This window comes from Xenopus tropicalis, chromosome 3, assembly GCF_000004195.4.
Source record: "Xenopus tropicalis strain Nigerian chromosome 3, UCB_Xtro_10.0, whole genome shotgun sequence".
Classification (NCBI taxonomy): domain Eukaryota; kingdom Metazoa; phylum Chordata; class Amphibia; order Anura; family Pipidae; genus Xenopus; species Xenopus tropicalis.
In genome coordinates, this window is record NC_030679.2 from 82,451,506 (window position 1) to 82,466,773 (window position 15,268).

Sequence of the window (15,268 nt, forward strand, 5' to 3'; positions counted from 1 at the left end):
AACACTATAAATCACCCAGGGAAGTTCCATACTGATATGTGGTTTGTACAAAAATATGGTATGCTCAGCAGCATATTAATACATGGTGCTGCCCCCTATACTTACATGACTGGTGCATGTGCAGATCAAGTAAAGAGTGTACCCCTTAGATTTTGCAGCAAATGTCTAGAGGTGGAAAGAAATCACAAAATATGGAGAAATATTAGTGTAATATTAACTGCTATATACCTTCAGGGGTATCTAGGGCCAGATACAAGCATTCACCTCAAATGTCACCATAACTGGCTTTCAAGTAGGGCATCGTAGCTCACAGTATAGAAACAGGGATAAAAAAACATTTGTGAAACAGTTATTCTGATATAGTTGCAGGGGTATCCAAAATCTCACCCAAATTAGCCTTTGGGCTGTGTCTCCTTTACTTATAACAAGGTTACAAATATAGCGGAATATTTGTCACTACAACAACAGTCTAAACCACAACGTCACCCTCCTGCAGTTCTAAGGGTATACAGGGCAGCAAACAAGCCATGACACTAATGGGGTGATTTACACATCAAAGACAGTGTGCAAAAAGGTGTGAAAAAAGGCTCTTACCACTAGCTCCTGGGGATCAGTGAATGACCCTTTAAAAGAAAAGTTTACCAGCAGAATGAATACTTAACCGATAACCGATAACAGTTTATATTATGTTAAGTGACCTATTAAAGAATATCATGAAACCGGAATATATACACTTGAGAAAGGTCCCAGGGAGGACTGAAACGTCACGTTGGCTGCATATGTACATCTAAATATATTTTTTTGATTTGCACAGAAATACAGAAATCCCAGTGTTGCTGGTCTTTTTTATATGATATACTGTATATATATATATATATATATATATATATATATATATATATATATATATATATATATCGTTAATATTGCCCTGTTACATACTTTTGCTTGATCCACCATTTAGTGGTGGGCTGTGGAGCGCTCAGAGATCTCATAACCAGAAATAATGCAGCTCTAACAGGAAGAAGTGTGGAAGTAAAAGACAGAACTCTGTCCGTTAATTGGCTGATGGGGCCTAGCTTGTTTGTGTGAACTGTGAATAGGGTTGCCACCTCTGCCGGCTAAGGAAGTCGGACAGGGGTGACGTCATGGGGGGTAGGGGGAGAAGGGGCTGTGATGTCGTGGGATGGGAGGAGGTGGGGTTGTGATGTCATGGGGCAGGTCTATGATGCGGCGTTGGACAATTGGACGATTGCCACGTCAATGTTTCTGAGTCATGCCCGGGCAGGAGGTTTTGACCTGGGCAGCCATTCCGAAAACTGGGCTGTCCAGGTTAAAACCGGACAGGTGGCAACCCTATCTGTGAATCTTATGATCCCAGGAGGCAGCCCTTAAAGGACGTCAACCCCAAAAATAAATTTTTGTCTCTTAAAAGAAAACTTAGCTCTTAGTACTAGTTGATCCAGGGACTGGTCCGATTGCCATCTTGGAGTCAGGAAGGAATTTTTTCCCCTCTGCGGCAAATTAGAGAGGCTTCAGATGGGGTTTTTTGCCTTCCTCTGGATCAACTAGTAGTTAGGCAGGTTATATATAGGCATTATGGTTGAACTTGATGGACGTATGTCTTTTTTCAACCCAACTTACTATGTTACTATGTTACTATGTTAATTCTAAGCAACTTTGGAATATACATTCATTACATATTTGTAATGGTTTTTTAGTTATTTGTACATATAACTGCTATTAAAAGCAGTATTTGCCTGTCCTTTCTATTCTCTGCCCTGGTGGCTCTGGGGTTTGAAACAATGTAACAAAGCAGATTTTACAGACCTGTGTTGCTGGAGGAGCCTGGCACTTGCAACATTGTTTAAAAAGTAACAACCAGGAGTTAACCAAATGCTGCCTTCTGTAGCACTTACATTTACAAATAACTTTTAAACATGTAAAGCCTAGATTTCCTACAATGTATATCAGTTGGGCACGTCCCCCCACCAAAATGGCATAATTAGTACTGCAAATTCCTGAGGGAGGGGGCAGAGTGGGTTACAGGAGGAAAAGGAAATTTAAATGATTACCAGTAGGTCCTTCCAACGGACACGAGGGCACCCACTCCGTTTAGAAGAAGGGAGGTTCTGTTTAAATATTCGGAAAGGATTTTTTACTGTGGGCGCTGTGAAGTTGTGGAATTCCCTCCCTGAATCAGTCATGCTGGCTGATACATTATATAGCTTTAAGAAGGGGTTGGATGGCTTCTTAGCAAGTGAGGGAATACAGGGTTATGGGAGATTGCTCTTAGTACAAGTTGATCCAGGGACTGGTCCGATTGCCATCTTGGAGTCAGGAAGGAATTTTTTCCACTCTGCGGCAAATTAGAGAGGCTTCAGATGGGGTTTTTTGCCTTCCTCTGGATCAATTAGTAGTTAGGCAGGTTATATATAGGCATTATGGTTGAACGTGATGGACAAATGTCTTTTTTCAACCTTAACTTACTATGTTACTATGTTACTTACTATTAACCTCTGGACAACCAGAGTGGCAGGTATTGAACGAATAAATGAGGCTGTTCACTGATTACATTTTTGTGTGGGGGGTTTACATGTTCTTTAAAGCACTAATAATTTTTAATAAATTGATATTGGAAAGTTGCTTAGAAAAATGTTTTCTTTTATTGGGCAAAAAAAAGGAGTACCCAAAAGCAAATACTACTAAAAAAAGTATATTTTTATGAAAATGGTTTATTTAGATGAAGCAGGGTTTTACATATAAGCTTGTTTATGCAATATATTTTTTATAGAAACCTACATTCGTTGGAGGTATAGTTTTTTTTCCCATCTCATCCATACTGGCCTTGAAGCAGAACTAAAGCCTAACTAAAGAAGTAGGCTAGAAATGTCGTACATTATGTTTTGGGTTTCTGTATCAGCCCAAGGCAACCACGGTCCTTTAGCAGGGAAGACATGTGCCTCCAAATATGCCCCAGTAACTGCCGACCAGTGGCGTAGCGTGGGCTTTCGTCGCCTGGGGCCGACCGGAAATTTGCCACCCCTCTATTTAGTTATTCTTAAAAAAAAATAGACAAAATAAAAAAAGCAGCATTAAATTTTTTTTTTTTTTGATTGAATTTGAAATGCGGTGCGCATGTCATAATTGTCAAAAGTGGATTCAGCTGTGCGTCCGTGGCTGCCCATGGTGGCAGGGCCACCATCAGAAATCACGGGGCCCCTCCCATCAGTACAGGACACACAGACATAAAAAGTATTAGGGTCACCCTACCACAGTGCCCCCTAACACTATGCTGGCCATGGTCCCCCCATACAACTGCCCCATAGACAGTACCCCCATACACAGTGCCCCCAATTGCCCCATACACAGTGCCCCCCACACACATTGCCTCCAATTGCCCATAGAAAGTGCCCCAATTTCCCCATAGACAGTGCCTCCAATTGCCCCATACACAGTGTCCCCATAGACAGCCCCCTCCACACAGTGCCCCCAATTGCCCTTAGACAGTGCCCCCAATAGGAAGTGCCCCCATACACAGTGCCCCAATTTCCCCATACAGTGTCCCCATAGACAGCCCCCTCCACACAGTGCCCCCAATTGCCCTTAGACAGTGCCCCCAATAGGAAGTTCCCCCATACACAGTGCCCCAATTTCCCCATACACAGTTCCCCCATAGACAGTACCCCCCAAAGACCTTGCCCCCCACAGAAAGTGCCCCCATACACAGTGCCCCAATTGCCCCATACACAGTTCCCCCAATAGAAAGTGCCCCCATACACAGTGCCCCCAATTGCCCCATACAAAGTGCCCCCAATAGGAAGTGCCCCCATACACAGTGCCCCAATTGCCCCATACACAGTGTCCCCATAGACAATACCCCCCAAAGACCTTGCCCCCCAATAGAAAGTGCCCTCATACACAGAGCCCCAATTGCCCCATACACAGTGCCCCCAATAGGAAGTGCCCCCATACACAATACCCCACAAAGACCTGGTCCCCCCCATGGAAAGTGCCCCAATTTCCCCATAGACAGTAGCCCCCACACAGTGCCCCCAATTTCCCCCATAGTACATACCCCCAACAGACCATCGGCGGCGGCTCCTTCTCTCTTACAGGCAACAGGCGCTTCTATAAGGTTGCGCCTCGTCGCTGACGTGTGACGTCATACGCACAGGCGCAACCTTATAAAAGCGCCTGTTGCCTGTAAGAGAGAAGGAGCCGCCGCCGCCCCTTCTGATATGCCGCCCGGGGCCATGGCCCCCTCGGCACCCCCCTCGCTACGCCACTGCTGCCGACCCTCTTTTCTGCTGATTCACAGCACATACTCTGTGCTGCTTTCTGATCTTAGGGACAGATGCACAATATAAAGAATACAAATGTCATGATATAAGTCTGATTAGTAATTAATACAGATAATGCTTAAATTGCATCTCTGAAACCAGTGCAACTAGCACCAGAATTTAACAATCAGCCCTTTAGCAGGCCTTCCTCATTTTCTGCTTGATAATTTGCAACAACTCCTAAGCTCAGTTTCTCAAAATCTGATCAGAGCGCACTAAAGGTAAGTGTTTGTAATTGCGCAACAGAAACGCCAGTCCCCATTAAAATGGCTGTACAAGGCGCAGATTCTGGTTCGAAGGGTACAGATTTTAATTTTTGACTAATCTCCCAGTGTACCCCTGCCCTAATATTAATGTGCTGTAATATGTTCAAAAGCAAACATCTCATTGGTCTATATGGGGTACTGTGCCTAGGCAAATGTGGTGCCTTTTTATTACGTATGAGTGTTTTCTGTGTACTGGTTGTGTAAATGTTTGGAAGGAGTTATACTGCATAAATATGTTAATATTTAGAGACTGTGTTTGTTAATGGGAAAGTGTGATTTCAGGCAAAGAACCACAGCAATATTGTATACATTTCATAAAAAACGTTTTTTCTTAAAAACAAAATAGAGTTTATTTACAGTGGGACAGGGTGCAAAGTGCACAAAAGGATACAAGCTGCCATATTTTATGCATTTTGTCTATTTCCTGCCATGAGCTCCCACAGTTGCAGGTCTAGAGCATAAGGATCTGCGCTTGCCTGATTAATACAGCATTTATTTGGCAGCACTGTATTTATGAGGGTTGAGGGGGGAGTCTAGGCATCCCACTTACATGCAGTTCCACCACCCCCTCTGCCATAGGGCCCCTAATTGCAGTAGCCCCTCTTCTCCCCAATGACAGCCTTGGGTTAGAGAATACTGGTGGGAACAAGTACTAAAGAAAGGAAGGGGCTAAATTTGCATGTTCTTCTAGTGAATTTGTAAATGACCCCTAATATGGTATATAAGGGCAGGGCTTTCTAACTGAAGGGATGTGGTCCTCCAATAGATTTCATTGCCTCTGCTTGCTCAGTCCTGATTTAGAGTACCAGGGGGGCATACCGCCAATTTTAACAGGAGTTTTGTATCTTTTGGTACCTCAGGTAGCAGTAGCATCAAAATGACTGCTGTGAAAGCCTACCTTTAGGACAAATAAGAAAACGATCTCACACTGCAGTACTTCTTCCTATACCTCCCTGAATTTATAAAACCTCATAAACTATCAACATTTGCGACAATGTCATAACACTTTATAGGACACTAGCAAAACTAAAAACAAATCAGTGTTACATTTTGACACTGCTATGAAAGTTACGACACAGTTTCATTAACGAGTATGGCTTGTTTAATTAACGTCATAAATAGCCGGCTTCTAATATTACTACGAATTTACGCAATAAGAGCCAGGCATGAGGAAGCAAACGCCTAGACAATTCCTTCTATATTTGTTTTCGTGAGATTATTACTGCCTATATACTCTCGAGCGATAAAGAGGATTAGGCAAGGCTTTCTATAATTAGCCATAATTGGAATTGCTCATCATCCTACATAACATACACAGACCTACAGCCTATCAGTTTCTAATCTTGTGTCCCAACCAATGCGGCTGGACAGGGGCGTGGTCCAGTTCGTCACTCAACGGGCGTGGCGTCACTATGCGATGCGGAAGCTGGTAGACGGCTTTGGGGTGGGCGGACCGGAAGACGCTGGGAGAAGGCTGGGATGTCCTGCACGGGTGGCGGAGAACCCGGGAAACCGGTAAAAGCGACAGACTAAGGGTTCACCTATTCAGCTGGGCTTCTATTTCTTCCAGCCATGAGTAAGTAGAGTTGGCAAAGAACTGCACTTCACTGTAGAGTTTGTTAGTATTGTGTAGGATTGCTGAGTTCAGCAAAATAGTTACTGGAGAATGACTGACAGTTAAGGGGCGGGCAAGGAATCTGCGCAAAAGCTATGTCTTATATCAAGGGTGCCCATATCCCAATGGGTAAAGTGTTAAGCTTGCTCACGTTGAGAAGAGGACTATCCTGTGCGGCCCTCTAGAATGTGCTGAAGTGCAACTTCTTGCGTCTGGCTGTTCGGAGTGCTGAAAGTTGTAATTCAGCAATAAGTGTTAGAGTCCCAGGCTGAAAGTTTTTACAGTCTTTTTGGGGGTAATGATGGTGTGTATTAGTATACTTTATTTACAGACAATGAAGATGGTCATATTAAGTTACCATGACAACAGAGCAAATAACTTCCTGAAACATAGTCTTCAAGATGGGGAAGTTTAAATAGCTTTTATTTCCAGGCACCTGTTTGTGTAAGACATGACAACTACAGAACTACTTGGATAGTTCTAATTTTTATAAAGGGTCTACTGAAATATATATAAAGGGCATGTCAACCCAAAAAATATTTTTTTGCCTTTAAAATTATTCTAAGCAACTTTCCAATATCAAATTATTAAAAATTATTGGTACTTTTTAAAGTTATTGGTAAATGTAATGGCTTTTGAAAGCAGCATTTGCTGAACTCCAAGTTGTTACTTTTTAAACAATGTTGCAAATTCAGGCTCCTCTGTAAAATCTGCTGCCTTGTGTTACATTGTTTCAAACAGCAGAGCCACCAGGGCAGAGAATAGAAAAGGACAGACAAACGCTGCTTCCAATAGCAATTATATATACAAATAACTCGGAAACAATTACAAATATGTAATCAATGTATATTGTAAAGTTGCTTAGAATTAAGTTTTCTTTTATTAGGCAAAAAAAGCTCTGTGAATGTTTAAGTAGTCTTTATTTACAAATAACATGAAATAATATCCATAGTTGAAATTAATTTCTAATGGTGTAGTCATTCAGCTCCAGTCAGGAAAACATACCAATAAGTTTTTTGCACTCAATTTCTAACTGCACTGGCATAGTTTAACTGCTAAGCCAGTAAATCAGCTCATGGTGTTAAATTCATCTTATTAGTTCTTAACATTAAATAAGGAAGTAGTTTAGTTGTAAATTAAGGTGCAAATTGTGTGAAGGTTGTTTCCAAATTATACCTTTAGGATATTTAGTTGTCTCTGTTATTTTATACTCTGTTATATGCTTGGATCATACTGCCAAATTACATACCAGTTCATTGGTTTGCAACTGTTATATATGGCCTTTTAATTACATTACCTTTATTGCAGTGTGTATTTGCCACCTTTACAGTGCCTCAATATAAAAAAACATTGGTTAAGGTAAAGAAATGCAGTGCTCTTAAATGGCAAACTACCAATGTATGCTCTAATAAGACTGGCAAAAATCAAGTGTCAGCTGCAAACTCCCAATAAAGACATAATTCGTATTTACTTTATTCACAAACAAATCTTTTCTTTGTATCATTCTCCATAGTTAGCATGTATTGTTGCTCCAAAATTTATTTTATCTTCTACTTACATTGTATTACATTTTCCTGGACCACTAACCCTTCAGTGCACCCTTGCTTGCAAGCTTAGTGATTGCAATAGTTGGCATTCCAGTCTGATGATTAACGTCATCAAACTACATTCTTGTCTGTGCATTTATGCACAGTACTTGATGCTGCTGTTAATGAACAAGTGCTATGCTGATGACCAGGAGTGCTGGGCAGGGCTACCTCCCTGTCAAAATGTCATACAAGAGGAATTTTTGATTATGTACACAGTGATATAAAAGGAAAAATATGCAGGATTTAATTGGAGGTTATATGACTTTCAAATGTTACGGCAATATATGTCACTGTTCAGAGCTTTAATCTCCTTTTATTTATCAAGGCATACTTTTATATAAATGTACATAAACTAAACTATACAAACCTATGTTTTTTAGCACGTCCCAAAGGTCTATTTGGAAAGAACCCTTGAGGTATTTTTTGTGGGGACTGGTCTGGCTTTGACTCATTTTGCTTTTGTCTTACTATTAGCCCACAAGTAATTTAGTTAAATACACGACTCTTGGCTCATTTGTCATTAGATATGTATTAGAGAATTTTATTAGCATAAGAAAAAACCTTCAGTGATTATAGGCATAACCATTTAATTCCACAAATATGCATTAACACAAGTCAGAACTTTCAAATCTGCATACATAACATTTTCAGTGTGTTATCCTGGGACATACATAAGTACCTTTGAGACTCTTCCAAAGCCATTGTCTGTCACTGTAAAATGTTGGCAGCCCAAACTGCCTTCTGGGACATAAGCTTACCAGTTACATTTTGTGAATTCAGGCTTCATGTTCTTCATATTTTTAAGGTAGAAGCGAATATTTATACCTCTGCTCTTTCAGGAAACACGTTTTACACATATCATAGTACTAGTGATGCATTACAATCAAGTGATATTATAATCTTAAAGAAATATAAGAAAAAATACTTGTGTTGAGATGTGTTCCTAGATATGGCTAATAATTGGAAGACCCAGGGCCTATACATGAAAAATGGACTGTGACTGCATCATGGAAGTGTTAATTGCGTCTGATGAATCGAGAAAATGGTTCCCAAACTGTGGGGCTGGTCCCATGGGGGGACTTGTGGCAGGGGGGCCCAGCTTGATGGCCAGTTATAGTTGGACCTATAAGTCTGGCTTAAACAAAAAATAATATTTTTCAACCTCTGATCTAGATGATAAAAGTTGGTACCTTTTGTTCTGTACCTTGTGTACTTGGCTACATAGTTTGGTTGGGTTAAAAATGACCAAATCCATCATATTTAATCCCTCCAAATGAACCCCAGTGAACCTATCTATACACTCAAATATATAAAGTATATACCAGTGTTAAGTGTAAGTCATGTGTTTTTCACATCCATCCCATGGCTAGATACTAAGAATAGTTTTAGCTGTTTTAAGATTGTAAGTCCAAGTCAGGATAGGAAAACTTACTTGAATAGCATATTTAGAGTGAGAATGGATGTAAAATACAGCTAAAACAGTATTGTATCCACATATATAGTTGCCATGAGTGTGTTGGTCCAGAACATGTGCTTAGGTTGCAAGTAAATCATTTCTGATTGAGTTAGGATCGGTGTTGGGTGCAGCTTGTGCCACCTTGCAGCAGACTGAAGGTCGACCTTTACATTAGATTTTCTTCTGTACCTCTTTGGCCACACCATTTCTAATGTCACTGTTTGATTAAGAAAATAAAATAGCTGCACACTATGGGTCATCTGGGTGTCAGTGCAACCTCACATTATGTGTAAATGACTTGCATCAGTATGCACCCATCTATTACAAATTGTATAGATTTAAATTATTTGTATATGCATTTTTCTGTCCATGTTGAAACTGTTAACCTTACCTTTGTTTATTTAAAATTGTGTGGAGGAGTTCTATCTAACTTCATAATGCAGTCATCTTATATTACACCGCATCGGAAATGCTTCCTATATGTATTCAGTTTCCTTTGCTGCAAGTTTGTCTATAATTTGTCATGTAAATATCCCTCTTTTTCAGGCCTGGGGGATTGTTGTTGGTGCTGATCCATATCTTTGCAATAAAATAAAGGTATATAAAATCTTTAAACTGCATGCATCTCACTAATAGCACTGTGTGCTGTAGTGTGTCTTTTTATATTTTTTGCATCTCTGGATTTTATCAAAATAAAATTTGTAATTGTTCCTTGTAGTAAATGTCTTGTTCTGTCTGTGGAAGTTTGTTTATTGGTAAAATAGCATGAGGACAGAGAGGGGAGGATCTGCACTGAGTGCTGTGTGGGATTAATGAGATCAGTACACACAAGAGAGGGTTTGTATCTTGTTTGTAAAGGGCATTATTTTGAAGCTTTCTCATAACAATAAGATTGCTGTGTGCCATGTTACACTTATGTGAAATAATAGTTTTTAGAAAAATTTGTGATGATTTGCTGTGTGGATTGTAATTAACCCATTAAGTGCCCCATTGTAGTACCTCTGTCGCTGCATGGAGCAATAGAGTAGTTGGAAAATCTGCAAAGAATATTGAATTAAATGCGTTAATTGCATGCCTGTAAATTGGATCTGAAAGGTTTTCTTTCTGGGTGTTTATTCAGGCAGTTGTGTCATGGAATGATAAATGCTATCCCTCATGTCTGTCTGTTATGTATTTCTGTGCTTCTTAACTAATTGCTGTTTGTATATCCTACTGTCAAGTTAATGGTAATTTGGGAGTCAAGTCTGACACCAGAAGTGTGTAAACCAGAAGGTAGATTGTGATCTTCCAGTATTTGTAACCTCAATGTTTTAGTCCTTCCTCCCCTGCCAGGATTTTAAATGATGCAGAAAGGGAAGAACTTTGTTTTGCAGCTGGATTTAAGCATATAAAATGGTATTTATTCATCCTTTTTTGAAGGAACGAATGACGGTAATAGGTATATTAGGGGTTTCTGTGTTGTTTGGGGTACTTAAACATTTTTTGATTCAGAAACCAGAGTTCCCCTTTAAGCTGTGAGTGCATATACTGATGATTCCTCCTGATAAGGTTTACCTTAAAATTAATTTGTAGTTTAGTGGAACGGTCTACATTTTTAGTTCCGCAATGCTTAAAATTCACAATTATAATATGAGTTAGTGATGTGCGGGTAAGAAAAAACCCAACCTGCACCTGACTGTAACCTGCAAAGCCTTAACCTGCACACAACCCTAACCCACAAAATCTTGATATTGCAAAACCAACCCATACTTGCTTATAGCACCTGTACCGGCATCTTCCTGCTCCATATGATACTTCTGCATGCTCGTTTGGCTCCAAGACAGGGTATTTTCCAAAGCAGAGGAGGAGTGTACTTTCCCAGTCTGACATGCACCCAAACCTACAATGGTTATTAATAGTTCAATAACTATTAATAACCATTGTAGGTTTGGCTGAATGTTGTATTGGGAATCTAGTAAGGACTAGAAAATTTTGCTAGTACGGAACAAAATAAGCTACTTTGTGATATGCTATTATTTTTTCCCTCTACTGTTCCTAAGATAAAAAGGCAATTCTCTCCACCAAGAGAGCCTCTCTGATGCACTTGCTAGAGGCTCAGCAGCAGTCCTTTCTAGTAAGCAAAGTGGAAAATATCTAAGCATTTCTGTCTTTGCAAAAGAGAACTTGGTATACATTTTAGGCTAAACTCTGCCTGTGCGAGTGATGGCAAGCAGTCACCATTCAAATCAGTGTCAGGTGGCATGAGCTGTTTTAAGTATGTATTCTCTGTCAGAAAGACACCAGTGGGAGAAAACATTTGGGAGAAATTTAAAGAACTAGAGTCATGTTAAGGTGGCCATACATGGGAACATTTTCTCATTCGGCAATATCACCAAATGAGTGGATCTTTTCCTGATATGCCCATGTAAAGGTGGGCGATATCATGCTAATTGATCGTTTGGCAGGCATAGGCACCATCAGACCCAGGACCGCTTCAATGAGCTGATCCGACAGAAAATCAAACTGCCAGAATGAGATCTGGCCAATTTTAGGTCAGATATCGGTCGGGTAGGCCTGCTCGGGGTGCCCATACATGGGCAGATCAGCTGCCAAGTTGGTCTGAAGGACCAGAATTGGCAGCTGAAATCTGCCTGCGTGTGGCCACCTTTACTTGGAGAAGCCAATCAGCAGTTTGTTCTTAACAATATCTGCAGCAAGCCTAATGAAAGTAGAATTCTGATTTGAATGTTATGGATTACTTCTGAGTAATCCTTTTGTAGTTCATGATTCTGGAATTCTTACAGAGCAGTCAGCGTATTTGGTCAAACTTTTATTTTGGAGGGCATGGATAGTTTTTCCTCAAAACTGTGGATATTTTTTAAGCCATCCATTTTTTAAAAAAATACTGCCTAAATGTTTGGTACATTTGCTGTACCTGTGTAATTATGAACCATAGTAGCCACCATATTTATTCAGGCACCCAATTTTTTGGTATTCCCAACCTTATTCTCTCACTTTTTGTATACTTCTCTTTTTCTGTTATTCAGATACTTATATTCTCTGCTTACCTTTTTGCTTTTAGGCTGTCCTATCCAAATGCTTTCCTTTTTTCTTTTAACCTCTTTTTACCTTTAAATAAGGAAAAAACCTTTTTTCTTTTGGAGCTGTATACTCCTTTTTCTATCTCTTCTTCAAAGAGGGTTATTTGCCAGTGCTCCTTCGCACAGACAAGGCTTGGGGCTTGAGGGGTATGTGATGTGCATTTAATAACATAGGCTGAGATTAATGAAGAGTTAGGGATGTTTATAAGAGATTGCTATATATTCATATCTAATTATAAGTTCTTCAATGGGAAACCTTTAACTGCAAGCATCTCGAAACAAAGATAACGCCCTGCTCTCCAGGTTATAATATCTAACACACAATTGATATCTTGAGCATTTCCACTTGCAAAGAAACCGGAATAATACAAATCCCCTCCCACCAGAGATAATATCTAACTGAAGACCGAAAAAGACCCATTGGCTTGCAGTTATTTGTAAAAAAAAAGTGTGCCAAAACATCTACCTGAGCAAAAAGTCACATTCATCTAACTGTGAAATGAATTTACTTTTAGTCTTAGCCATTTATTAAGGTTTTTATTAATATTACAAATTTGCTCAAACTGGAGATTCTTCTAACAGCATGTTGGACTTGTATCTAACATATCTGTGCTGAAGCGAACACCTATTAAATCTCCATGTAGGGCTAATTACTGGTCAGCTCTGGTGCAGACCACACTTTTTTATGCAGCCATGAAAATTACATTTTAGGAGTAGATTTATCAAAATTTTAAATTAGAGCTCACCAAAGAAAAAAAAAAAATCACACTCTGTTCATTCCTATGGGATTTTTAAAAGCATATTTATAAATAGGTGAAAGTTAAAGTTCATCATTTGATAAATACACTTCTAAAAATATCATAGGAGTGAATAGAGTGTGTGAATTTTCCTGTGGTGAGCTCTAATTTAGCACTTTAATAAACGTGTTTATACATTGTTGCCAGAAAGTACATTGCAAAGTGACAACTAAGAATCATGCATATTTCATAGATGGTAAATACACACTTTAGTTGCATTCTGCATGGCTGCACAGAATTTTCTGTAGCCTGTAGAATGTATCTGAACTGATTATTGAACACACATGTATTTATTTAAAAAAAAAGGCTTATGGCACATGGGCCATTTTAGTGGTTCAGCCATTTGAAAACAGCAGTGAACAAAATGCCTCTTTTTTTTTTTTTTTTTTTCCCCCCCCCCCTTCCCTTCTCATGTAGAGACTAACCTAGCCGACACGTGGTGGCATATTCATCAAAGTACGAATTTGAAACACGAAATGGGAAAAATTCGGATTAAATACGATAATTTCTGATGATCAAAAATGTCATGAAAATGCTTACGAAAAAATTGTAATGGTCACGATAATATCGTAATGGCGTTCCGAAAGTCACAAAATTTTTGTATCCGAACGATCGTAAACGGCGGGAAAACCTTTCTGAATTTGATCCTTCTGTAGTTTTGGAAGCTTCCCATAGGACGCAATGGCACTCGGCAGCTTCAACCTGGCCCAAGGAAAGTAACAATAACGAAGCTTTAATGAATCCGAAACTTTTGTACTCGTTGCGACAAATACGATTTTGTCTCACAAATTGTTGCGCAAATTGTCGCAAAGTACGGATAAGTTGTGCAAATTAACAAAAAAGTTCGCAAAAACTACACACAGTTCGAAAAATACGAATCTTTTGTATTTGGACTCAATTGTAATTTGATAAATGTGCCCCATGGAGTGGTGATAGGCAGACAGGGGCACTTGAGAGTTCAAAGCATCACGAGTGGTTACATGTGAAGAGTAGAGCTTTTCTACTGCCTGACAACAATGGTCAAAATACCCCATGCCACTGGTTCAACAGTGATTATCTGATATATACGTAAATTAAAGACTAGGCACAGTGCAGGATTAAGTTGCAAAAAACTTTCGGCTGCATACAAACAACTTATCATGGATGCATGATACATTTTTAGAATGGATTATACTGAAGCATTTAGTTACACTGCTATATTTCAATAATTGAAATAATAATTGAAAATATCGCATTTGTGTTCTTAAAGTCATAAAATTTTAGAGCCAAAGTTTGTAAACGCCATAAAAACCTTTCTGGCTTTGAAGCGAAAATATAGTCCCGATGAATGTGTAACTAAGGCATTAATGAATTGAAAATACTGAAATGTTCATATTGTTTGCGCAAACTGCAAATTACATTCTGTACATGTTCTATAATTTAAAAAAAATAGAGATATATCTCAAAATTGTTTAGTAAATGGGCCCCTTGGTGTATTCAGTAGGAAAGTTTATCAGGCTTTTTTTTATTTTTTATTAAAGGAACAGTAACACCAAAAGATAAAAGAGCTTTAAAGTAATAAAAATATAATGCACTGTTGCCCTGCACTGGTAAAACTGGTGTGTTTGTTACAGTTACACTACTATAATTTATATAATAAGCTGCTGTGTAGCCATGGGGGCAGCCATTCAAGCTAGAAAAAAGGAGAAAAGGCACAGGTTACATAGCAGATAACAGATAAGTTCTGTAGAATACAATAGTGTTTTATCTGTTATCTGCTAAGTGCCTGTGCCTTTTCTCCTTTGAATGGCTGCCTCCATGGCTACATAGCAGCTTATTTATATAAATTTTAGTAGACTTTCTGAAGTAAACACAAAACTTTTACCAGTGCAGGGCAGCAGCACATTATATTTTAGTTACTTTTATACACTTTCATTTTTTAGTGTTACTGTTCCTTTAATGAGCTCACAGCATGCAGTGTTCCTTCACAACAGTCATGTTGTGCTGGATGGCAAATCTTTCAGGTAATTTGCAACTTAAATCTTAATATCAGTTATATTGTTTTATAATCTGTTGATGCAAGGACATCCAACAAACTCAACCATTTACTTCTGCCCATAAGCATCAAGTTGTATGGGGATTT

General features: G+C 39.2%; 1 protein-coding gene across 2 annotated transcripts in view; it reads left to right on the top strand.

Moving 5' to 3' along the window:
* The first annotated feature begins 5,955 nt into the window (after positions 1–5,955).
* The window catches only part of usp6nl (USP6 N-terminal like), an 86,222-nt gene continuing 76,909 nt past the window's right edge, over positions 5,956–15,268 (top strand). Inside the window, exon 1 of one of the 2 annotated variants that reach the window (XM_031899049.1) lies at positions 5,956–6,188. In XM_031899049.1, coding sequence (XP_031754909.1) covers positions 6,182–6,188 — 7 coding nt within the window. In that variant the 5' untranslated portion in view covers positions 5,956–6,181. The remainder of the gene's footprint in view (positions 6,189–15,268) is intronic. The other variant, XM_012960036.3, reaches the window with a different exon arrangement.